Source organism: Ictalurus furcatus, chromosome 24, assembly GCF_023375685.1.
Source record: "Ictalurus furcatus strain D&B chromosome 24, Billie_1.0, whole genome shotgun sequence".
Taxonomy (NCBI): Eukaryota; Metazoa; Chordata; class Actinopteri; order Siluriformes; family Ictaluridae; genus Ictalurus; species Ictalurus furcatus.
In genome coordinates this window covers 15,676,747-15,702,483 of record NC_071278.1, presented here as the reverse complement: position 1 = coordinate 15,702,483, position 25,737 = coordinate 15,676,747, and the positions used below count along the sequence as shown (strand labels likewise).

The 25,737-nt window shown below is 39.4% G+C and overlaps 1 protein-coding gene across 1 annotated transcript in view; it reads right to left on the bottom strand.

Annotated features, from left to right (window-relative positions):
* csmd2 (CUB and Sushi multiple domains 2) overlaps positions 1-25,737 on the bottom strand; it is a 362,365-nt gene that overhangs the window by 279,149 nt on the left and 57,479 nt on the right. The window contains exon 3 of the mRNA XM_053612473.1: positions 9,583-9,695. Within this exon, the coding sequence (XP_053468448.1) occupies positions 9,583-9,695 (113 nt within the window). The remainder of the gene's footprint in view (positions 1-9,582; positions 9,696-25,737) is intronic.

Genomic DNA, 25,737 nt, shown 5'->3' with positions numbered 1-25,737 from the left:
TTTTGGATGAGAGTAGAGGCTTTTTCTTGAAACCCTTCCAAACAACTTGTGGTGATATCGGTGATGGATTGTAGTTTTGGAGACTTTCTGACCTCAAGATGCAACTAACTTCTGCAATTCTCCAGCTGTGATCCTTCGAGATTTTTTGGTCACTCAAACCATCCTCTTCACAGTGCGTTGAGACGATATAGACACACATCCTCTTCCAGGTGGATTCATAACATTTCCAGTTGACTGGAACTTCTAAATTATAGCCCTGATGATTGAAAATGGGCATTTTCAATGCTTGTGCTATTTTCTTAGAGCCACTTCCCATTTTGTGAAGCTCAACAACCTTTTGCCGCACATCACAGCTATATTCCTTGGTCTTACACATTGTTATCAATGACTAAGGGAAATTGGCCAATGGGTTACCTCATATTTATACTCCTGTGAAACAGGAAGTCATGGTTGAGCAATTTCCTGTTTCTAGTCACCCAGGTATACTAATATAATGTAAAATATCAATAGGAACATATGTTGAATCTATTTTTCTCATATGAATTCATAGGGGTGCCAATAATTGTTGCACAGCTATATTTAACAAAGATTTTTTTTTTGATAAACCTGTGTTTTGTTTGATATATATATCATTTGATATCCATGAGAGCAGAGTATTTTTTTTTTTTTTGTGAATTGTTTGAATAAAATATAAAATGGTGAAACAATAAAGACAATTTTTCACAGCCTTCTTTGCTCATATTTACCAAAGGTGCCAATATTGGTGGAGGGCACTGTATTTCAAGTGATTTCTAATCCCACCATAGTGTCTACATAGGCAAAAGCCTTTCTTTGCATAAACATAAGCAAAGCCTTTCTTTGCTTATTTGACTCACACCTCACCTAATAGTCATTAATATTCTTAAGGAAGTGCCTAATGTTGATTAATATTAATTAAAGTGGATTTAGATGACGAGTGATCTGACTACTGCTCTAAATGGCAAAAATCGCATGGAATAGGTGCTCATATTGTGACAGTGCCTCACAATGAGTGGCTGTCAAATCCAAAATTAAATGTCATTTACGTCACCAGTCAGCTAAGGCTGAAATATGTTGACACCCAGGCAACACTCAGCTGTAATGAAACTTCAAGAAATGAAGACACTAAAAATATTGATATGATGGTGGTTGGCGAAATATTTCTATTGCATGAAACAACTATACATATTAAATAACATTCACATGAAACAGTGAAGTCTGAAATGGTCATGCAGCCTACAGCAGATGAACAGTTAATGATAATCATGAAGTCACAGATTAGCTTTAACTAAATGTGCTGCTACACTATGATTCTGTGTAAAGTGAATCATAACATTGGTCACGTTACACAACATGTTATCAAATGTTTAGATAAGTAAGGAAATTGTCATGTCAGCTTTGACACATTAGTTAGATGTGATCATGTTTACATAGCATTGTTCTCTCAGCATTTGGCAAAAACCTTCCTGATCCATACATGATTTATCTATGATACAAATAAAATTTGTTTCAGAACCATCCTAGCTTTAGATGTCTCATCCAAGTTCCAAAATAGTTCCAAAATATGGTTGGCCTGAATGACAGAAAAATATTAAGTTTAGCTGCTGATCTGCTTAATAAAGACAGAAGCATTTTGCATGTTAGCCTAAGCCATTCTCTTCCTTCATTTACCTGCAACGATATTCTTAGTGTTAATGGAACTCCTTGTAGTACAAAAACACCAGGACTGTCTCCTGCCAAAAGGTTATATATATATATATATATATATATATATATATATATATATATATATATATATATATATATATTCTTTCTTTCACAATAAAGCCCATCAAAATTGTCTGTGATTCCAAAAAGAGATGGAAAAAATTCCTGAATTAATTTTTTGATTTTGCACTAAAATTCTAGATTTTTTTAAATCTCAAAGTCCAGGAGTCATTTTAAAACCACTATAAAGAAGTCACAACCAGAATAACACAACTCCACTGTAAGCAGACTGTATGAAAAAAAAAAAAGTCTCCTATAAAGACATATTTGCAGAATATCATAAAATTCTCTTTTTACTTTGGAGGACAAAAAGCCCTTAATTTTCACTATATAATATGTATGAACTCAAAAGCATAAAAGCATAATTTACCAGCAGCAAGACTAATGCAGTAGTTAATATTTTAGTAGGATATGCACAGACGAATGACAAATGACAAATTAAACCACAAAACAACATACACTGCAAATGGTATTGGGCCAGGAGCCATTGGAAAATGGAACACCATTCTTCCAAAAGATATTGCCTCAATTGTTGTTTTGATGATGGTGGTGGAGAGCACTATCTAACAAGTCTCTCTAAACTTTCCCATAAATGTTCAATTCGGTTGAAAACTGTGAAGGCAATAGCATATGATTTACATCATTTTCATACTCATCAAACCATTCAGTGAGTCCTCATACCCTGTAGTCCAATGCCCCATCATTGTTATATATACACTTTAATCACGTTTCCTCCACTGTTATGCAGTAAGACTGTTATTGTATATATACACTATCTGTCCAATTTATTAGGAACACCTGTACACCTGCACATTCATGTAGATATCATGTGGCAGCTGTGCAAGCATCAGAAAAGTGATTGAAGTGACTGAAGTGAAAAAGTGAATGAACAAATCTCTGTGACTTTGATCATGGCATGGATGTTGGTACCAGAAGGTCTGGTTTGAGAATTTCATAAATTGCTGATCTCTTGGGAATTTCACACATAACAGTCTCTAGAAGTTATACAGAATGGTGCAATAAGCAAAAAACACCGAGTGAGCGGCAGTTCTGTGGGTGGAAACACCTTGTTGATAAGAGAAGTCAGAGGAAAATGGCCAGGTTTGAGATGCCAGGAAGGAAATAGTAACTCATATAATCACTCTTTATAACCACAGTGAGCAGAAAAGCATCTCAGCATGCACAAAACATCGAACCTTGAGGGTTTTTTTTTCACAGAAATTTCACAGATACTAAGTAAATTCATGAATAGCTTAAATTTGGTGTCAGGCCACTATTTGCCACTCTGTCTAATTAAAATTGTATACCTCATGTTTAATAAAAACCCATCATTTTAATCAACTTTAATCGTCAATTTGAGATTTTAGGAAAATATCTAAAACTACTCAGAAAATGCTGTTGAATTCTCAAATTGGATTGGTCAGAAGGTGTTAATTCTCAGTAACAGCAGCTCTGACCTTAGTGCTGAGTGTACTGATGTTCTACAAAATTAAAAAAAATATATATAAACAGTTAAAATTTATGATGTGTCATTTGTTAATAAATTGTAATCATTTACAAATTGCTGTGTTATAGGAGGAATTGAATACTTCTGGACAGGCTGTTATAGGAAAATAGTCCAACACTTCAGGGTGGTGAGAGTAACTCTGTTTTTTGTCAGGCCCCATCACATTTTCTTACTTTTATTGTATTCAGAGTTCTATTCCAGCCTCTCATATTGTTCATATCCTTCCAGTATGGGATAAATCATGCCTGCTACAATGGTCGTTTCATCTCTAGTGATTTCATTCACATCTCTGTTACGGAAATCTGTCCACAAAACCCTGTTTGAAGTATAATTTGTCCCTGTGAGTTGGCAATGGAAAATATTTAATACATTCACAGCTTAAGGCTCACTATTAAAGAGACTTTTTGAGGTGGGAAAAAGTATAATTGGACGTTCTTAAATTTGCCTTCATGACTTTATCTATGGCTCTGAGGGACAGAAGTACTGCAGATCACCATGGCTGTGTGGGATTGATAAGGTTTCACTGGGTCTCATTATGGCACTGTCTTTAGTTAAAGTCAAACCAGGGGCATGAACTGCATATACCACACTCTAATTCAGTGACAACTATGTAGGTCACGTGAAAGGAAGTGACATGTAATTACAGTGACTGTGAGACTCAGGATGATCCATATGGGTCAGACAGAGGTTTATCTAGATTAGTGTTGGTAGACTCTATTCAGTGTGTGTAGAGAGTGTATAGAGACTTTCTCTATCTCCCACTTGTTCCATCACTTCTTGTTGCTTGCCAAGAATGATGTTTCCAATCAAGTTTTCACTTAGCTGTCAGAACAGGAGAATTCAATGTTTCCCAATTATGTATCAATAATGATTTGACATCTGTGCCAAATCAAGCCTAGTACCTGGAGCACTGATGCTTTTAGCATGGTGAGAGGGTGAAATTAGAAAAAAAAAAAAAAGGGTTGAGAGAGGCTCTGTGTGTGTGTGTGTGTGTGTGTGTGTGTGTGTGTGTGTGTGTGTGTGTGTGTGTGTGTGTGAGAGAGAGAGAGAGAGAGAGAGAGAGAGAGAGAGAGAGAGCGCAAGCGAGCAGATTTAAACAAAAACACCAAACTTCAGGAATTTGCTTTAGGACAGCAATTAGTTGACAAATCATTGCCATCATAAATTACAAAAAATAGATTAGATAAATCTACTAATAGATTTACAGAATTTTGTTGCATGTGGATATGAATTTTTACCGTAGATACATCATGTATGTAAACAACATAAAAACTACTCTATTACAGGTTAACAGATATCTGTATTTTATTTTGAACTGGAAGTGGAAGTGGTCTAAACAACTAGTTTGCACAGGGCATGGACTACAGGGAGTGGTATCTCTCTATATAAGGCATGTTTCTTTTGTAGATTTCAAGCCTTTTTGGAGCTCAGTAAGGCAGTGTTTAACTCAGGCTACTGGATCTGACTATAGAAAAGAAGAACACGCTGAATGTTCTAGTTTACTAAACAGTCCCTCCAGGATTTTGTGATTGCAGCAGTTAACGCAAAACCAAGGAAACTCCGCAATATTCACAGGAGCTTGCAATTTTTCAAAATGACCGCAGATTTTCTTCAGATTTGGGCCAAGACGTGTCATGTGACGTCATCACAACACGCATTCAGCTAAAGCCCCGTTCAATTCATGTGTGTCTCATTTACCAACAAACATCATTTCAAGTAGTTTTCTGCAAAAAAACCCCCACAGAAAACTGAAAAAATCTGCAGAAAACTCGTCTGGGTTATGTCTGTAACCCTGTTTCCTGAGAAGGGAACGAGACGTTGCATGAGCTTCATGCTGTGGGCAGCGGCCTTGCGTGTGACCGGTATCTGAAATCTGTGTGAAATCACCTCTATTTATAGGCCTGCTGTGGTCAGCTGAGATGGCATTTTGCACATCGCATAATTATAAAATGGTGCCTATAAACCACGTCATCAGACTCTATTATCTGAAGTGAAGATGCGATTCACAGGCATGCCCCAGTATGACAAAGCCACGCAATGTCTAGTAACCCTGTTCCCCGAGAAGGGAATAGGGTTACATGCCTAATACAGACATTCCCTTTCAAATGAAACTCAACGTTGCGTGTGCTTCACACTGTTGGAATAAGTATACCCACTACATCATACTGAGGGTATGGCCTGTTCAAAAAGGTCCGAGCCAGAGGGTCACTGCAAAACACTGGAGCCCAGGGTGAAATCCATGTCCAGTCTGTAATATTAAAAGAATGTGTGCAGCGTAGACCACCCCACCATATCACAGACATCCTGTAAGGGTACCCCTTTGGGTAAAGACTTTGAGGAGGCAACCCCCCTAGTGGAATGAGCCCTTATGCCAAGAGGCATAGCGAGACAGCACGCCTCATAAGCAATAGAGATTGCAATGTGTTGTCTCCTCGGTTTCGCTTGGCCGACCCTCCACCATGTGGATTCCACCACTTGTGGATGGAGTCTTCAATCCCCAGGCTTCAGCCCCTGTCTCGACAGGATGTCTGCCCCAGTTGCCCAGAATGTACATTGCACTCACTGAAAAAAACTTTGCAAGAAGAAATAGTTGTGCCTACCTGAACAGGGGGCGTGAACGTAACCCTCCCTGGTGGTTGAAATATGAGACCACCGCTGTATTGTCTGTCACAATGAACACATGGTGACCTCTCAACTGAGGAAGAAAGATTTTCAGTGCTAGGAATACAGCCGCATTTCTATGTGTTTTATATGCCACTCTAGATGAGGGCCACTCTAGGGACCGTGAGCTGGATGGCCGTCTAAGACGGCACCCCAGCTCATGATGGAGGCATGTGTCATTACCATCTTGCAATAAGGAGACACCCATAGAGTGTGGCAAAAAACTTCAAGACACCTCCAAATTCTCAGAGTATGTAGGCATCACTGCGTGACACTGATTACTCTCAGGGGTTTTGTCCTCGGAAACCCCCGACTTTTCAGCCACCACTGGAATGGTTTCATGTTCAATAGGCCCAATGCTATGATGTTGGCTGCTGCTGCCATAAGCCCAACAGTCTCTCATAGAGACTGGAGGGGATGCCCAGACCCAGCTTTATCTTGCTCAATGTTAATAGAATTGACCCTACATGTGTTGGGGATAGAAACACCCTCATCCTCTGCATTGGAGGGAGCATACTTTTCTTGGGGTTCAACCTGTGCCTAAGCTCCTCATGTGGGTGAGAAAAACATCTCAACGTTGAATCGCCAACTCCCTGAATCGTGCTAGAATTAACCAGTCATTAGTTTAGTACACGGATTCCCTGAAGTGGCAAGGGAGCCAGTTAACGGCACTATCAATCGTCACCTGATACCTCCCTCCACGGCATATCAGGACTGCTCCTTCTTTGCCTGCCTGGCATTAATTATCAATCTTAGATCAGGCCAACTAGCAGGCTGTGACTCTTGCCGCCTGGTCCCCCTGGCTTTCCACGGGGCAAGGCGGGCCACCACACTGGCCTCTGTGCATCTTTCGCACTAGTGCTGGCCCAGGCTCCACTCGTGGATGCCCAGGCAAACTCGACATGACGAGGAAGGAACTGGCTGAACGCCGCCGTTTGCTGTTTTGCCTCGTGAAACCTGTCGACAATGACTTTAACCACGCCGCCAAACAAGCCAGAAGGTTCAACAGCGGTGTCCAGCAGAGAAACCTTATCCTTATCCCCCATTCCTGAGAGGTTGAGCCATAGCTGCCTCTCCGCCACAACCAAGCAACCCATTGAACGACCAATATAATGGACCATTTGCTTGGTCACCCAAAGAGACAAATCCGTGGCACAGTGAAGCTCTGCCACTGCCTAGGGCCCAATTCCCTCCCCGCTGTCGAGCTCCCTCAGCAGGCCTGCTTAGTAGGCTTGCAACACTGCCATTGTATGCAGTAACCCACAAGCAAGACCCACTGCCACAGTCCTACAGCCCTAGTGATCACATCAAGCAGCTCTTAATAAGAATTTTTGGTGCATTGGCTCCCCCCTCTGGCTCCTCGGAATCAGAGAGGGTGGGTTGACTCTCCATACAGGAAGGAGGCATCGTGACGCAAGCTCCAAAACCCAGAAGCAGAGAGTCGGTTCCGGAAGACAGAGCAAGAGATAGAGCAGTTCTCGTCTCCGGCTCCTCATCCAGATCTATATGGGATTCCCAGGACCAGAGGCTCTGAAACCCAACTCCCTTCAGCTGAGAAGAGAGTGAGCTGAGAGTGGAGCTGCCTGAATCTGAAGCGTCCCTTCAAGAGCCATCACCACATGCCCCACTCCCAGAAACTTCACACAGAAAATGTGTCTGTCCCCCTCTGTAATAAAATGGGAGCAAGGAGTAACACACTTCCTGAAAACTCTCTCTGACTCATACTTATTTTTTTGCAAAAAGTGACAGAAAAGTATATATATATATATATATATAAATTAGCGACCACGGCAGGTGTGAGGCATAGGTAAGCATGATTTCACACAGACTTCAGATATCGGTCATGCGCCAGGGCACTTCCCACAGCGTGAAGCTCACACAACGTTGGCTTCCATTTGAAAGGGAACAAGCATTTTTGGCTGAAACAATCACAAAAAAAACTATGAAATTCTGTACAAACTCTGAATCAATGTGTCCTATTTATAGTTATGAAATTGCTTATCCTGACCCTTCTAAGAAAAGAATTTTATGAAACAGGAACATTTCAAAAAATTTTGTTGAATCCTCTTGCTGTATATGAAAGTATCACTAAGTTCACCTTGATGTGTGCTTCAGCCATCCTTGACAAGACTCTTAGGATGAAAAATAAAGTTCCATAATCACTTTTGAGTTTATATTTCATTCAGTCACAAGGACCAGTTGAATGGTGTGGAGAAAAATATGGTAAGATTGCAGAATTTTTGTCAGCTGCTGTTGTTACATAACAAAAGGAGAAAAAATATTCAGCAGGAGAGTGACTCAGGAGCAAACTAGCTATTTTCCCCCACTTTACCCTTCAGAGTTTCAGGGAATATCTACATCACTGTCATCACTACATCAATATTTCAAATACAAATTTCATGATCATTGCACAATTCTTTACATTTGTCTTTTTTTTTTTTTTTTTTTTTTAGAAACAATGATATCAAATAGAAATACCCATTAAATTGTCAGAGTAATTAAGAAATCTCTGTCTAAAGTTTTATATACATATCCCTCATGCACTAACTAATGACAATGCCTGCACAGTCAACCATTAATGTCACACAATGTCAGATCAATAGGAATATGACAACAGCTCAGGATGGAACTCACAAAAAAGCCAAGGTTTGGTTCTACCCTTTAAGTTAACCCTGCATGTTATTATAATTAGCCTACAAACAGAACTCAGGCTAATGTAGGCATCCATTCCTGAGTTAGCTCAGTACTGGGGCAACAGAGTATGCCAGGATGCCATTGACTCATGCAACACTATGAACAGAGTCAACTTAGGAGAGTTGAAACCTTGAATGACTGAATGACATAGAGAGACAAAAAGACATCAGAAAGCGTAAAGGGCTGAATTTAAAAAAATTATGAGGGCTGTGTGAGAGAGAAAAAAAGAACACAGGTAGGGTTGGGCCATAAAACGGTATATGTATTTATCAATGGTACACCTTCATTAATGAAAGAAAAAATGTTCGGTATAAAGCTTGATAAAATGTAAACAGACATGAAGTTTGGTTGCATGAACAACCCTCAAGCTTGCGCTGTCCCTGGATCATCAGCCTATCATATGCCTTGATAAAGGAGTGTGCTACGAGTGACAAGCAAACAGCCAGTAGCAAGTTGTGTATCTGTGGAGTTCGGTTGCACCATTGCCACATGACGAAAATGAGTGCTGTGCCTGCCACGGAGATTGTGAATAAAAAAGGACATGTCAGCTCACCACTGTGGCAGTTTCTTTTCGTCTAACCAACATTAGAACACCGTTGTGTGTAAGCTTTGGCCAAAAACAAAACAAAAACAAAAACAAAAAAAAACGTCCCAGCCAAGTACGGAGAAAGAAGCTGCGATAGACTTGAAGTGTGCTTGCGCAGAGCTCATGTACAGTGCGTGTGACTCTGAACAGCGGAAGGAAGAAATGTGACGTGCTGCCGCTTTTTGTGTTTTCTGTCAATATGTCAGCTCTGAGTGAGTGAGTGTCCTCAGAACAGGAGCTCGGCAGGATACCGAATGATATGAAACATTATATCATGATTAATTTTTTAGCTGTACCGCCCAGCCCTAAACACAGACATATCCGACTATATGTTCCATTGCACTCCTACCTTCATATACTGCTTTGAAGCCCTGGCCACTCACAGCATAGTCCGATAGTAGCCACAGTGTGAGTCTTGCTCCAGTGCTGACTATTGGAGGAGGAAGCCGGAAGCCTGTTAACCTACAAACACCCAGGAGAAAGAAAACAATAATTAAATCAACAGAAACACTTTTTTTTTTTTTTAAATATCTTCACCAAATTATTGTTGAATTCTCATATCAGATTAGTCATAAGGTGTTGATTTAATTTTTTATGACAGCAGCTGACAGTAGTGCCAGCTGTAATTCAAATTACAGGGTTATATTAATGTGTTCTTGTGAATTAGTAACAATTCGATCACAGAGAGAAAATATAGAAGCTGGTGAGGGAACAACCATTTACAGCTACAACGTACAGTAAGTGATAACAGGAACTCACTTGACTCATAGACATTCTACAACATTAAAAAGAACTAAAAATGGACAAAAAAGCACACTATTCATTCATAAATTTAAAACTGTACCTGTTGGAAAACTGCTGTGGTATAAGAGGAATAAAACAAGTGACTTGCTGTTGTTTAAATATAATAAGCTTTGTGGTGGTAACAGTAAAAGTAACAAGCTTTTCATCGGGCCACATCACACCATCCATCATTGATTGTTTTCTTATAACAGCATGCCATGTCGTGTTTTATAACTTACACAATGCAGAGAACATAGAGGTGAGTGGCAAAAAGACTCAATCAGCACCTCCAGAGCATTTATATTTTAAATCTGACTACTCAGAATGAAAGAAAAACAGCAAAAGAGCAAAGGACTGCAAGAATAAGTGCCTGGGACATCAATATTTGTTTTACATGTATATCATATTGTCTTGGTGGTTATGATCAGTGCAATTCTTAAGTAGAATTATTTCAAAGGTCAGAGGTTAAACATGCCTAGAGTTGTCTGGGCTATGTTATTTTCAGAGATCTATAAGCATACAGTTACAACGGAAAGAGGCACAGCCTCATTAATGTTGTGATGAAAAGCTAATGATCAATACACTGCATCAACTCACACTAAACGTGTAAACATGTGTATTCATCTGCTGCCCAAATGTGCGCTTGGTCCAAATTAACCTCCATGGTGTTGTGATGGTGACACTATGGCATAAGAATAATCGAAGCAGCTCTGACTGTAGTCACTGCTTTTATACAGCCACAACCAGCACTCTTGTAAAAAAAAAATAATAAAACTCTTCAACAAACTTAAACTTGTACAAATGCAAATATTGTAACACTTGTATTGTGTCACTTCTTTTGATCAGTTAGAAGTAAAGGACAGAGTTGAACCACACTTTTTGTGACTAATTCAAATAAACAGGCTAATTCGATTTCAGCGATGTAACAACTTCCAGGCTAATTACACGATAAACTTTGCAGTTTAATTACCAGAATGGGAAATATTGGCTAAACAGGAAGCCACTGAAATCAATTATCCATAATGACCAGAATGATTTAATGGCAGTAAACTCTAACTGTGACAGTCAACTGTGTTTTGTCAAAAAATATCCAAGCCATAAGCAGATCACCTAAAACTAGGTCAAAAAGTGACAGATTTTTTAAGCAGGGTAACTAAGGTAGATGAATGACAGACTTTGGTTTGGATGTCTTGCAACCTAGCAAGTGACAAAGTGAAGTAAATAAGTGACATAGAGGCTGGATTCCATAGACAGTGACAAGTGACATGGAGACAGAGCGAAAAGTGACATTTGAATTGACATCTCAATTTTATGCAAATTAGGTACCGTGAGATAAAGCAAGAAAATTATAATAACTGGCTCCTACAGTTCCTATAGGCCTCTTGTGAACCAGATTCAGAATTCAAACCACTGACATGTATTCTTCCCATATTACCTACAAAATAATATATACTGAATGAAAAAAGTAAGGTTTTTACAGTAAAGTGTACATTTGTACTGTACATTTCGATATTGGCCAGTACCTGGCATAAGTATCAACTCTGTCATGTATAGCTCTGCTTAGAAGTTGAAACATTATGAGATGCAACATACAGTCCTAAACAGTCCATGTCCAAGTCTTACCCTTGCTTCAGTGGATAATCTCACCTCATCCTGTAGATTTGCCCATAAGAACTGCTAAAGATATTCCTGTGCTCATCCCAGTTTTATTATTCACAATATTACTGATAATACTGAACATCCTTTCAACACAATTAGTACTCTGACTTTTTATTATACCATTGTAGAAGAGTAATTGTTTATAATCCCACTATCTGGTGTTATCCAGAAGAAAATGGATTCCCTTGAGTCTGGTTCCTCTCAAGCTTTCATTTTTTCCTCAGGGGGATTTTCCTTGCCACTGTCACCTCTAGCTTGCTCATTGGGAGTCTAATTTTACATCCAGATATGTGGAAAGCTTCACTGTGACAATATCTATTGTTAAAAGTGTTATACAAATAAAATCGTATTGAACGGAATTATGTCACCTTACAAAGATGGATACGGAAGCAATCGCAGATTTCAAACATTTAATAAACAAACAGATAAAAAACAAAAAGACACAATAACACGAGGAAAAATACTGTGGCAAAACTAAACATCGAAGTGTGGACAAAAGCATGGATAGACAATAACGTGAGTCAAAGAAAGCAGTGCAAACAGTGGCATATATACTAGTGTGCTCACTAACCGAAATGTAAATCAGGTGCAGATGGTCATGTGACACTGATGAGTATGGTGCAGTGGCTGCTGGGAAATGAAGTCCAGAGTTCCCTCGTTGATACATGACAGAACCCCCCCACCCCAAGGGTGCTTCTCCCGGAGCGCCCAAACTGCACTCCCTCCCCCTGGCAGTCCTGGCCCCTTGGGCAAAATATCCCCAGTGGAACCAGGAGACTGAGCGGCGTCCTCAGCTGAGCAAGAAAGCAACGCAACGTCCTCAGCGGAACAGGTAAACAGAGCAATGTCCTCAGCGGAACAGGTAAGCAGAGCGACGTCCTCAGTGGAACAGGTAAGCAGAGCGGAGTCCTCAGCGGAATGGGTAAGCAGAGCGGCATCCTCAGCGGAACGGGTAAGCAGAGAGGCGTCCTCAGTGGGTCTGGAGCTCAGAGCGACGTCCTTTGCGGGGCAGTACAGTGGGACAACTTCCTCAGCAGGGCAGGAGAGGGGAGCGATGTTCTCCGCAAGGCCAAAGGGAGGAACAATGCTCTCCGTGAAGCATGAGGGGGAAACGATGCCCTCCGTGGAGCAGGAAGGGGGGAGTGACATACGGTGCGTAGCAAAGAAGAGGAACGACGTCTTCAGCGGAACAGGGAGGCAGAGTGACGTTCTCAGAGAAGCAGGATGGCAGAGTGAAGTCTTCAGCCGAGCAGGATGGCATCATGCTGTGGGGATGTTTTTCAGCAGCAGGAACTGGGAGACTAGTGAGGATCAAAGGAAAGATGAATGCAGCAATGTACAGAGACATCCTTGATGAAAACCTGCTCCAGAGCGCTCTGGACCTCAGAAGGTTCATCTTCCAACAGGACAACGACCCTAAGCACACAGCCAAGATAACAAAGGAGTGGCTACAGGACAACTCTGTGAATGTCCTTGAGTGGCCCAGCCTGATTCCTGACTTGAACCCGACTGAACATCTCTGGAGAGATCTGAAAATGGCTGTGCACTGACGCTCCCCATCCAACCTGATGGAGCTTGAGAGGTCCTGCAAAGAAGAATGGGAGAAACTGCCCAAAAATAGGTGTGCCAAGCTTGTAGCATCATACTCAAAAAGACTTGAGGCTGTAATTGGTGCTAAAGGTGTTTCAACAAAGTATTGAGCAAAGGCTGTGAATACTTACGTACATGTGCTTATTTTGTTTTTTTTATTTTTTATAAATTTGCAAAGATTTCAAACAAACTTCTTTCACGTTGTCATTATGGGGTATTGTTTGTAGAATTTTGAGGAAAATAATTAATTTAATCCATTTTGGAATAAAGCTGTAACATAACAAAATGTGGAAAAAGTGAAGTGCTGTGAATACTTTCCGGATGCACTGTAAGTATTTATGCATTATTTTTTATGGATGCACAAAAAGCACAGACTTAAACTACAGTCCTATATTAATAATATATATTCTGGTGTGTGTCTGTGTGTGTATAGGGTTCTCTTCTGATTTGGACAAACAGTTGTGTTAAGTTTTAGTCTGAAGTTTATATTTGTAACACTCAGTTTGTGGATTTTATTTTAAAGAAACAAAAAAAAATGGTGCTGAAGGTTTGCACCCCCTCCCCGATTAATCGAAGAAAAAAATAATAATTCTTTATGATAATACAGTTTGGGTGTTATGATAACTGGGGTTAAGACATAGGGGTAATAAAGGACAAATGTCCAAAAAATGTCAACGCAAATATATTCTCTAAAAAAAAAAAAGAGTTAATATAGATATGTTCCAAGTGAGCTTTAGTGCTGTTCAGTGAGAAAGTTATTGAACCCTGAATTTTGGGTTGCATGTAAGCTGGTAAACTGACTTGTGAAGCACACGTAAACTGAGGACAGAACTGTAGTACTGCAGAAATGCAATTTGTTCTGGATATGTGGACTCACATATGAATTCTCTGTTTGATACACAAAATGTTTTAAACTAGCAATTTATATAATAATATAATAAGCTCTGTACTCTTTGTGCTTAGGTAATTTTTATGATTTCTATGTGCACTTGGCAACAGTTTATTTACCTTTTCCCCCCATCACCATACAGTACTTCTGACCAATAAATTAAGGATTTTTCATCTGTACACACTGCTCAGCCAACATTTTTTTCTTCTTTTTGCTTTTAGATTCATTTAATTATGTGCAATGTGAAAACAAACCAAACAGCAAATCAACCAAATGTATAAATTTAGCTCTGATTCAGCAAATAGACTAACAGGTCTGAAAGTGCCATTAGGAAGCTAAGAACCTTTTCCTATCCACAGAACCTGTGAAGAACCTTTTTCTAAGACTATACATCGATATGTCACCTCTTCTGAATGTGTCCTTGATAACTTGTGCATCCCTACTATCACTCTCTACCTTATAAAACATTATCATCCCTGACATTATCATCTCCGTGCTAATGTATACATGTGTATTTGTATGCAGTAAAAAGAAAATTGTTCTGTTGCAGAAACTGATTAAACTGATCTGTAAATGTCACTCCTACCCCATGCCCGCTGCTCTGTGAGCTTTCAGCACATCCACACAGGCATTGATTTACTGGAGGCCAGCGCAGCTCCATAATAAAATGTGATTAAATGGAGTGTCAGCATGTGAATAATGAGTCACACAGTCCATGCACCAGGTTATGCTGTCACCACACACCAGAGGTTGTGACTTTACTGCCGTTGCTCACATCAGTCCACCACGGGTTAAATCAATGTCCTCAACTGGCATGGCTAGCTGTGTTTGGGTCTCAGACATGGCCTTTTGCCAGCAGACATGCACATGTCATGAATCTGCACACTGTAATTTACAGTGGTAAATTCTGCACTGGGAAAGAGCAACATAAACACACACATCCTACCTGAAAACCCTCTAGCAACTGTTTGCCAATTATGGTGCTTCTATAAATTGTGGTGGTTATGTTGAGTATTGTAAGTACGCTTAATATCTTTCTTCTTTAAGGCCCATGCTGAGTTGAGACAAATTGTTTTAAATGAACAAAAGCCCCCTCCGCACTTGGGCTACTCTTTCTCAACGTGTATACACCATGAAAGTAAATCAGGTTGTCCTCCCTCTGATCAGATTCCGTAGATACGCGGCAGTGTTGCTGAAGCAGCTGTTTTTCGGCAAAAGACAAAACACAGCGCAATGTTTCTAACATGCAAGCAAAGAGACGACATTGAGGGATAAGTGAGTGAGAGAATGTGAAGAAGTGTAGAGTGAAGTGTGCGTTTGTGTATGTGTCGATTCTGCTGTGAGTACAATGTGTGATTCTGATTGGTGAGGTGTGTACTTTGTTTATATGTCTAGAAACAAATTGGCAAAAAAACAACAACAAACAAAATACATTTACACTATTTTCACATTATATTAAATGTAATCAGTTGGCTAACAGTGGTGGAAAACCTACAGAGAAATTGTACTTGAGTAAAGATATGGGTATTGTGTCAAAATCTTACTTAATTAAAAATAGAAGTACCTACATTTAAACATACACAAAGTATCTCCATTTAAACATACTCAAGCATTCAAGTGTAAAAGTAAATAATTTTAACTGATACATATGGACAATTCAGACATGATTTTACTTATTTGTTTTTTTTAATGAATGGTAAGATAGAAATTTAAAAAGCTAGCTAGCAAATAGTAACAAGAAGAAACATAAAATACTTGGTGACTGAAGTCAGCACTGTAATGGAGCTACAAATCTAAGCTAGTTAAAAAGAAATGGAGGTGTGAAGAAAGTGTGACAGACAATATTGAAAGAAGCAAACTTTACCACCGAACTTGTCCTGGCTAATTGACTTTTCACACTTTTGTTAATATATGATGCATTATCATTTTTTTTTACTTAAATGGACCCCATTTTACATCCACTTTTGATGTTCCATCTGCTGCTGGGGGTTGGTAGAGTACCTGGCGCTGTATTCACCTGCCTGCTGTGTGTCCTTTCCCCATCAGTCTCACACTCGTTCAGCCTGCCTGGGTTGTGACCAGCATGATGTTGAAGATGCTGGTTTTTGCTCTTCGGTGTTCAACCATGCATGCTTTGAAGTTTAGTTTGTTGATTGCAGGCTTTTTTTTTTTTTGGAGTGCTCGCTTTTCATCTGTTTGCTGATTAGTCTCCTACCAAGAACTTGATGTACTCCTTAATGACTTGGGGCATTTAGCTGTCATCCTTAGCTGGACTCGTGGTGTGTATGGCTGTTGTTGGGCATTGGGGTTTGATGCTTCCAGTACATTAGGCCACCCCCAGAGTGACTACAATACTCCTTTCCATAAATAAAATCAGTAATAAGAACTGAAGTAGTTTGTCTGTCTTTGATGTACACCTAGTGGCTACTTATTCTGTCATATGTTAATTTGATGGTTTGCTTAATTCTTCTTCATCTTCTTCTTCTTTGACCCCATCAGGATCGGCACCCTCGGGTCAAATTTGGGCCTAATTTGGAAATACGTTTATGGTCATAACTTTTGAACCGTGTGTCTAAAAGCCAGGCTTCCTTGGATTCCCAAGGTCAAGACGAGTTCAACATTTTCGACTGTCTTGGATTTTGTCAAAAAAAAGTTTTCTCGCTACTGCTTCTACAAATTTTGTCCAATCTTCACCAAATGTCGCATACACATCATCTTCAGATTAAGCCTCACAAAAGATATAAAAATAATTTTGAATACTCCAAATGGTTTGTCCTTAATGGGCCAATGAATCTGACATCGAGCTGGAAAACAGGAGGTGAGGCTCTATCTCAGCAATGACTTTGCTCATTGACACAAATCTTAGTAGGCATCCTCAGGACCAAGACCTGACACTATGCAACAAATTTCATGCCAGCACTGCCTACTGGTCAAAGGTTACAATAACATGCTCTAAATGCTCAAATCTAACTGCTATTTCTCTTACTCCTCCTCCATATTTTGACACATTTTCACCAAATTTGGCTCACATCATCCTGAGACCTGTCTAAACAACTGTCTACTGAATGTCTAGCCATTCAATGTACTATTATACAGACAACACATGACTGAGAGTGTTTAATATCAAATAGCATTTTTATAAAGCAAATTTCATTTTTTTTTTTTTTTAAGAACAACAACAAAAAAATCATCTAAGAGCAGTAGCAACAGGCAACACAACAGGTAACAGCAGTAGTGGCAGCTGCAGCAGCAGTACCACCCTGCTGCCCATTTGTTCATCTACACCTTTCCTCCTACAGTCAGAGAATTCCACCACTGTCTGTGGTAAAACATACACCTCATGAGTGAAACTACAAATGACTCTTGAATCACTTTACTTCACCCTTTAACTAAAAGAGAGCTCGGCTATCCTGTGACTGCTTAGGCAACAACTGTGGAGTGTCTGTGCATGTGCAGCTCACCAAGTCTGGGTGCTTGGCCCCGAAAATGCCGCCTGCAGTTTAAATAATAATAATAATAATAATAATTATTATTATTATTATTATTATTATTATTTTAGTTGTTATCCATAAATTCCAACTGAAGACGTTTCCCACCCGTCATCCTTCCCAGCTGTTAGTTGGGATCAGTTCAATTGATGAGACTGTCAGTACAGACTGCTGCTTTTGACACAATCGTGGTTATAACTCTCTGGCTCTTCAAGGCCTCGGATTGGGCCAGAGCAACCTCAAAGCAGCTAAAGTCCTGGGTGAATGCTACCCAATTATACTCTCCTACTCCATATATCCAGCCTTCAGCCAGCCTCTATAAATACACACTCGCACATCTCCACTTCCCACACACACTCGTTCATTCAGGTTATGCATCAGGTTATTTTTTGCCACTGCAGCTATGATGGCCTCCCAGTGAATCACAGTCTGTAATGGGCACGATAAGTGATTTTTGTGCTAGAGATTGGATTAGGGCACATACTGAGTGAAGAGATAATACACACAACCACAGAATGCCCAAGCAGAAGCCCAAACCATCTGCCTGCAGCACGTGAAACAGTAAACTCCAGACATAGACGTTGGAATAATTAAACATACTTCTAAAACTACATGCTAAAATATTCAAAATATTAACTAACAATTTCCTGTGGCACCTTAATATATCTTAAAAATGGTACACCAATATCTATCCAGATGAATATGGTGTGATGTGTTAGGCATAGTTGGAAATTTCCACTGAACTGTGTGAAGCCCCCTGATCAGAGTTGATCACTGATGGAACATCATTAGCCTGTTTGTATTTTGGACAGTGCCAAACAAATTGAGCCAGCGAAGGCGGCTATCCAAAAACAGCCAGAGCATGGGATTCAAAATGCGCTCCCCTTTCACCTCCATTTCCCTTCACAGTGGTGGATGTCAGCAATCCAGAGCACCATCTTCAGACTTAATGAGGTAATCGGTCCATCTGAAAAATCAGAGCAACACTTGCACAGCAAAAAGTGCCCTATTAGTATATGCTACTAAAATTTCAGTCCAGTTCATGCCAGTTTACATGAACAATTAGACAGTGGCATCAATGTATGCTGTTTTTTAAAAAAAAAATTTCCAATAACAGGCCTCATTTATTAAGCTGGATACAAATGGATTTAGTTGTAAATTGTTCACAGGAGCATTTATGTAAGAGATTTTTTATTAATTTGAAATAATCTGTTAGTTTGGAAAAACATTTTTATATCCTACAAGAACATCTGAGTTGGGGTAAATTTCTGTATAAGAATATACTAATCTGAACCACAGTTTATAGACTTCAAATTGTATAACTGGCATGAATTACTGCAATTTTATTTAATTGATAAAGTTGGCAAGTTTAAATAGTAGTGTTGTGGTACGAGACCAGTCTTGGTACAAAGGCTACAAAGACTTGAAATAATTTTTGAATGCCACCTGAGACCACAACATCATTTCCATAAACTTGTTCCTGTTGCTATGTTCTCATTACAGTACAAAATTAATCAATCAATCTATCTATCTATCTCTGCATGTGGGGTTATATATTGCCTATAAATTTTAAATGACTATGTTTCAAAATACTTCATCTTCTTATGTTTAAAATAATGTATGTATAATAAAAAATAAAGTATGTATAATGCACACATCTTGTATAAGCCTATGTCCTATGGATTTCCTGTGTACTTATTTGTACAAAATGATAATACCAAAGTAAATAGGTTATTTTAGCCCTTTTAGTCAAGAGAAATCTCATGTTAGGTTAGAAAGACACTATAACCAGCAAATTAACACATCTGAGCGTACTACATATTCAAAATATTAACTACCAATTTCCTGTGGCACCTTTCTATATTGTAGGTTACAAATGGTACACAACTCTGCATGACGTTGGCCATGTATGGTCTCATCTTGGTCTTGTCTTGCTGTCATACTTGGTATTGACTCAGACTCCATTGACTACGGTATTGGTCTTGACTCTGACTTGGCTAAGATTGTCCTGTACTCAACACTATTAAATAGCTTATTGATTTCAATTGCACACACCAGTTTAATGAACATTTTGTGAAACTCAGTCATATCATATTAATGATTTTAAATAAATAAATCCAAAATAAATCAGTAAATTAAGACAAATAAGACTAGTCATTATCTAGGAGCAAAGAAATGCCTATGTATAAAAGGTTAGTGTATGCTTATGGTAGCTGATGCGCTGCAGTGGGGGAGCTGTAGTACTGGAATATTTTGTCGTTTTCCACTTTCTTCGCCTTTTTTGGAGTCTTGTGGGCTTCACTAAATATAAATCAGCTATGCTGTGAATGCACTTTGCACATTACAGGTGATCAGCATTTATCATCACATGAGTTGTTCAAACTTTTGTAAATATGTCATGGATTTTTAGTTCGGTTTGGCTTATGACAACATTTACAAATTTTAAAAAGACTTGAAAGATTGACTATATGAAGCCCAATGTCTTCAGTCGCTTGTACTTTATGATCTATTTAAATGAGGGTTGATACCAATGGTAGGGTTGACTACCATTTCCATGTTGCAGTCTACTGGGACTCGTGATGGCTGGATTTAACATGGCACTTCATATCTCAATGTTGAAAGAAAACCATAACTAAACACACCCTGAAGCTTAATGACACCTGACGCAAACTCTGCCCCAGTGAGTGCAGGCATGGGCAAATTTCATAAAATAACTTATAAGGAAAATTCATTAACACAGAGAATGATGGAGAATGCTAGAGAGAGAGAGAGAGAGAGAAAGCAAGGAGGTGATGGAGGGAGATGAAGAATAGACACTCTGGTTTGAATTATTGAATGTAGGGAAGCAGTGATATAATACAGGGCTCATCATGCAGGGTGAGTTTTGGGCCAGAAAAAGCACTGAAGAAACAGGAATGATGAGTTGTCACAGAGCGAGTGCAATGGCAAAATGCGTCACAAGGGGGATAGATGGTTCCAAATGGTTTCACGTTGCAGCTAATGATCCTCGGCTCTAACTCCTTCATAGCTGAACAACTTGTGACTCCTCTCTCAACACACATAAGTACTGAGGAGATATACATTGATGCAGGATTTCTTTCTGATTAAGGACCTTCCACAGCGAGCACGATTAAGCGACGCAAATGTTTAATGCAACAACACTCTTGAATCGAAACAATAGATCCCTATGGAGCTTTTCACACAGGGCACAATCATTCAACAAAGCGACTTTTTTTCGACCAGTATGTCGATTTTTTACCTGTCACTCTGCAAGAAAACGTGCCATCCAATTAGAATTGAGCTTTAGATCTCAAACAGTAAGTTGTTTTGAAAACCAAAACACCGAAGAAGAGTATTCCAGAGTTGCAAGTTTTGTTCAGATGGCCTTAGAGAATTGCACATGATACAGGCTGCGTTTACTATGGAATCAGGAACTGTGGGGCTGACTTCTAAATGCCACTGAAAGACTCTGAAACAACGGCTGAGGATGCCGAAGCAGTTTTCTTCGTTTTTTTATTTATATTTTATTTATCTTGCACAAATAAACAGGTTTTGTCCTACTACTGTGTTACTGCATTATATTTCACATTATTTCATTCATACTAAAACAGCTTGATGGTGCTGTTCAAAAAAACTTTATGCCTCCCTTTGTTGGTAGAATACACATAAAATAAGAAATGTTAGTGTAACAAACTTCACAAAGGGCAAGGAGGAGGCGGGAATCGGTAAAGTTTACTAATCAAGAGAATTCAAACATAATGTTAAACACACAAATATAAGCCAAAAATAAAACACATGTGCGTGTGTGTCTCTCTCTCTCCCTCCCTGGTGCTTCCAGTTGCTCCTTTATCTCTCTGTCTCTCTCCCACAGATTAGTTAAATCAGTGCCAGGTGTGCATCCTCACAACCTGGCTTCTCCCTCTTCCTCTCAAAGTTAGTTTCTGTACTTCTTAACAGTTTGTGTTGTGATGCTATGCACCAACATTTACGTGATTCTTCATTTTTCAGTGGTCAAGTGGTCAAAGACAATAGGCTAATCAGCTGAATAGTGGATTGCGCCACCTAGTGTGCAGGCATAAAATGCATTCTCGGTCAGCGCCACCTATCGTGCAGGCATAATTAGCTGAAGGCAATCAATCGTTTCGCGTTTGGTGTGAAAAGACGATACACTTCACTTTACTGCGTAGCACTCAGTGTTAAAGGACCTTTAGTGTTACATCTTAAACCAGCTGAAAAGAGCACATAGTAGTTAATACTAACCATAATACACCCTGATATTGCACCTAAATATTGTCAGGGTTGCACATCAAAATGGAAATATGTCAGGAAGTATTTGTTATATAAGAAATGCCTAAAACTGTGTCATTAGTGCCGTTTTGCAGTAATTACTGTAATAGTCATGTCAGTAACGTTACAGAGCAATGAATGAATCTATTCATAACTAAGTTGTAGATAGGCTTTGGCCGAGTTTCAAAGTGACTTGGTCTCTGCCTTTATCTCTCATATGAGACTTTACTGAAACTGAATACCTGTGCGGAAATGTCAAATCTGTTCTGTGTGATAGCTCTTAATTAGCATGTCTGACCAGACCTAAACACTTACATTCTGCATAAGAGTGTCTGCCTTAACCTGTAAGAGTATAACAGTAGTGATGGGGAGCCAGGTGATTTTAGGGTTGTCATGTAAACATCAGGGCATGTCCAAATATCCATCCATCCATCTTCTGTACTGCTTATCCTACACAGGGTCGTGGGGAGCCTAGAGCCTATCCCAGGGAACTTGGAGAATAAGGCATTTGACATCCTGGACAGGGTGCCAACCCATTGCAGGGCACAATCGCACACACATTCACACACCAATTCACATACTACGGACAATTTAGAGATGCCAATCAGCCTACAACACATGTCTTTGGACTGGAGGAGGAAACTAGAGTACCCGGAAGAAACCCCTGAAGTATGGGGAGAACATGCAAAGTCCACACATACATGGTGGAGGCAGGAATCGAATTCCCAACCCCAGAGGTGCAAGGCTAAGTGATAACCACTAAAGCCACTGTGCCCCTCTCCAAACATTCATATTCATGCATATTAATAGATTAGTTCATTAAATATAATATTCTCCTAGTCCCTTATTATTATAGACAGATAATGAGTCAACAATCACCTAGAGAAATCTATTAAAGTGCACTTATGAATTGAACAATAAACATTGACTAAACATTGTTCAAATGTTTCTTACCATCAATGCATCAGCAAAATAAACAATGAACTAAACAATTAAACGCCAATAAAATGGTGTCAGTGATGTAGCATTATTGCTGCTGGGAAAGTAATTAGACTGAGCACAATCCATAGTATAAGGTGTTTGTGCCACTGTGATGAAGCAATGAGAGAGAAAATTATTTTCCTGGAGTGTTTGGGTACAAAATGCAGAGTGGTGTTGCAATTACAGCTTAAAGGAATGTAGTGATTTAAATCATTGTACAATGAGTATAAATTAGAGTTAAGTGTAAAATTGTCCACTATAATTACAAAATTGTTCCCAGAGTTAAAATAAAATAAATATCACCCATAATTGTCCATTTCGCTTTTCAGTATTATTCCACTCACAATTCCCACGCTTGCTTTTATCCTTGCTTTGCTTTTTCTTTGATGTCAATCTACCTTTCATTCATATTTCCTCTTATCTCTCTCTCCCTCTTCTTACCTCCTCATTCCCCTCCTCCGTTTCTCTGCTTGAGCTCGAGGCCCTGCAGAACCACAGATTAATTATTCAAATGTTGACATCCTTGCCAGAGAGAGGATCTGGGAGGAGACTGCGGGCTTTCTCCTCCTCTGCTCACTCCCTACAAACTTATCCAGTCTGTGAGGCAAGTGCTGCACTTTTATTACTTGTACATCAGTGTATTTATTTTTATTTCCTCTCCTTTTTATCCCTTGGCACTTTCCTAGAGTTCTAATAAACTTCAACGCGTGCTTTAACTGCACATTTGACTTGATGCAAAGGGCAGCAGAGAGTGGTTGTGAAACCTCCTCATTGTTCTCCTTCATTCTTTCTCTTTCAGCTGTGCACGGATGCATCACGTTAAGTTGATTGTAGAAGTGCAGAGGAAATAATTCAGGTCATTCATGGGGCATAGAGGGACACTCAGCACAGCTTAACATCAGTGGCTCAGTGACTCCAGTAACACCAGCTGGGCAGTGCTGATGAAGGCACTAATATAATAATGTGCTTTGTAAAAAAGCATCAGGGCTCTCGCTTACATCTTCATTAAAGAGTAAACCCAACTGGCCAGTGCTAATGAAAGTGCTAATATGTTGCGCAATGGTGGCTCATCCTTAAGGGCAGGTGGTACAGAGCCCAATAACAATATATATCAGCCATTCAACAACTGTTAATCTTCATAAAGTCCCCATTCACAACTTCCTCTGAAATACTAATTACCGCTTTTGCCTGACCAACAATTTTTTTTTAAATGTTGCTTTTTCAGATATAAACCGATGTTTTACTGATTTCTAGATACTGTGCAATCTACCTCTATAGAGTTATTATTGCACCTAGTGGTCAAAAATGTGAACTACAAGCACAAACAGAGGCCCATTGGGTCAGGAATTACTTTGCCTCATAGTCGGTCTAAGAGCACTTTGTTTATGAGTAGGAGGAAGGGCAGTGGAAAGAACAGGACAGGAAATCACCTCTTCTGTGTTTTTTTCACACACTGTGACATGAAAATGGCGACGGTTAAATTTCTTTTTAAAAACCCATTTGAAAATAATCAAAATGAACCATCTTTGTAGTCCATAGTTTTCAGAAAGAATGTGATTAGTAAATTTAATTCACACTTTTATCTATCTAGCTTTGTAACTAGCTATTCTGTTAATGTGTCTTTGGAGTGCAATGATTAGCAACCTGAAACCATCATAAGCAGCAATTGCTTATAAAATTCTGATGTCTTATTTCAATAATAAATTGAAAAAATTAAAAGTGTGCATCTGAAAGTTCACCAAGCTAAATCAAATGAGGCAAATTAAACAGTGAGGTGGCACTGTGATGTCAGAAATGTTCAGGTTTAGGGAATCTTTGGTAGGCTATTCATCTGTGCTGGGGGTGCTGGCTTTTAGACCTGAATACATTGTTAATTTAGGTGTACATCTTATCAGCCTTTTGCCATTTTATTTTGTGTAATAGATCAAACAGAATAATAAACATGTAACATAAAACATTTGCCAATTCAGCTTCTCATGCTCATACTCCGCATCACTAGAATGAGCAAATGAATGAACACACACACACACTAATGAAACTACTCACTGATTATCCCCACACTTAGCCCCCATACTCCCACCCCATTAAAACCTTCGCTAAAACCACTAGAATAAAAATTCACTAGACTATAGTCTACAACATAAGTCAGGTGAGATAGACTCGAGTTAACATTGTTTGAGGCTATATCACTATTAATTTGATCTTGCCCCACCAAAATCTATGATCACAGGCTCCTGATGTTGCAAGCTTTATAAAAAGGCATCACAGCTCTTGCTTACATCTTCATTAAAGTGCGCCTGGCCTCATCAGCACCACCAAGCTAGTTTACTCGAGAGACGGTGCTGCTCTTGTTAAGTTATACTGAATGGCACAGTCTCTCTAGTAAAACCAGCTGGGTAGAACTAATATGTTGCATGCTTTATAAAAAGGCATCGGGGCTCTCACTTACATCTTCATTAAAGAGCACGACTTTGTCAGCACCACCCCAACTCACCACTGCAATATGACAAGTGCTTTAATTAAAGGAGTTAATTGAAGACACTTCCTCCTGGCTCTTAACGAGCTCACTACAGAAGCCTGCATTAGCTTCCCACCCGTACTCATCTCTCTCTATCTCTTCGCCTCTTCCATATTGGCTTATTGACATGGCACAACCACTTTGTGCTACATAAACAAAACAATACACAACATTAAGCAGGATAAATGGACACTTAAGGTAAATGAGGGTATGAAAAGTTTTACTGGGCATCAATATCTGACTACAGAATTTTACTCTTTTCCCTCAGATGCAGCAGATGTAATTTGCTCACAAGCTAATTCCACACAT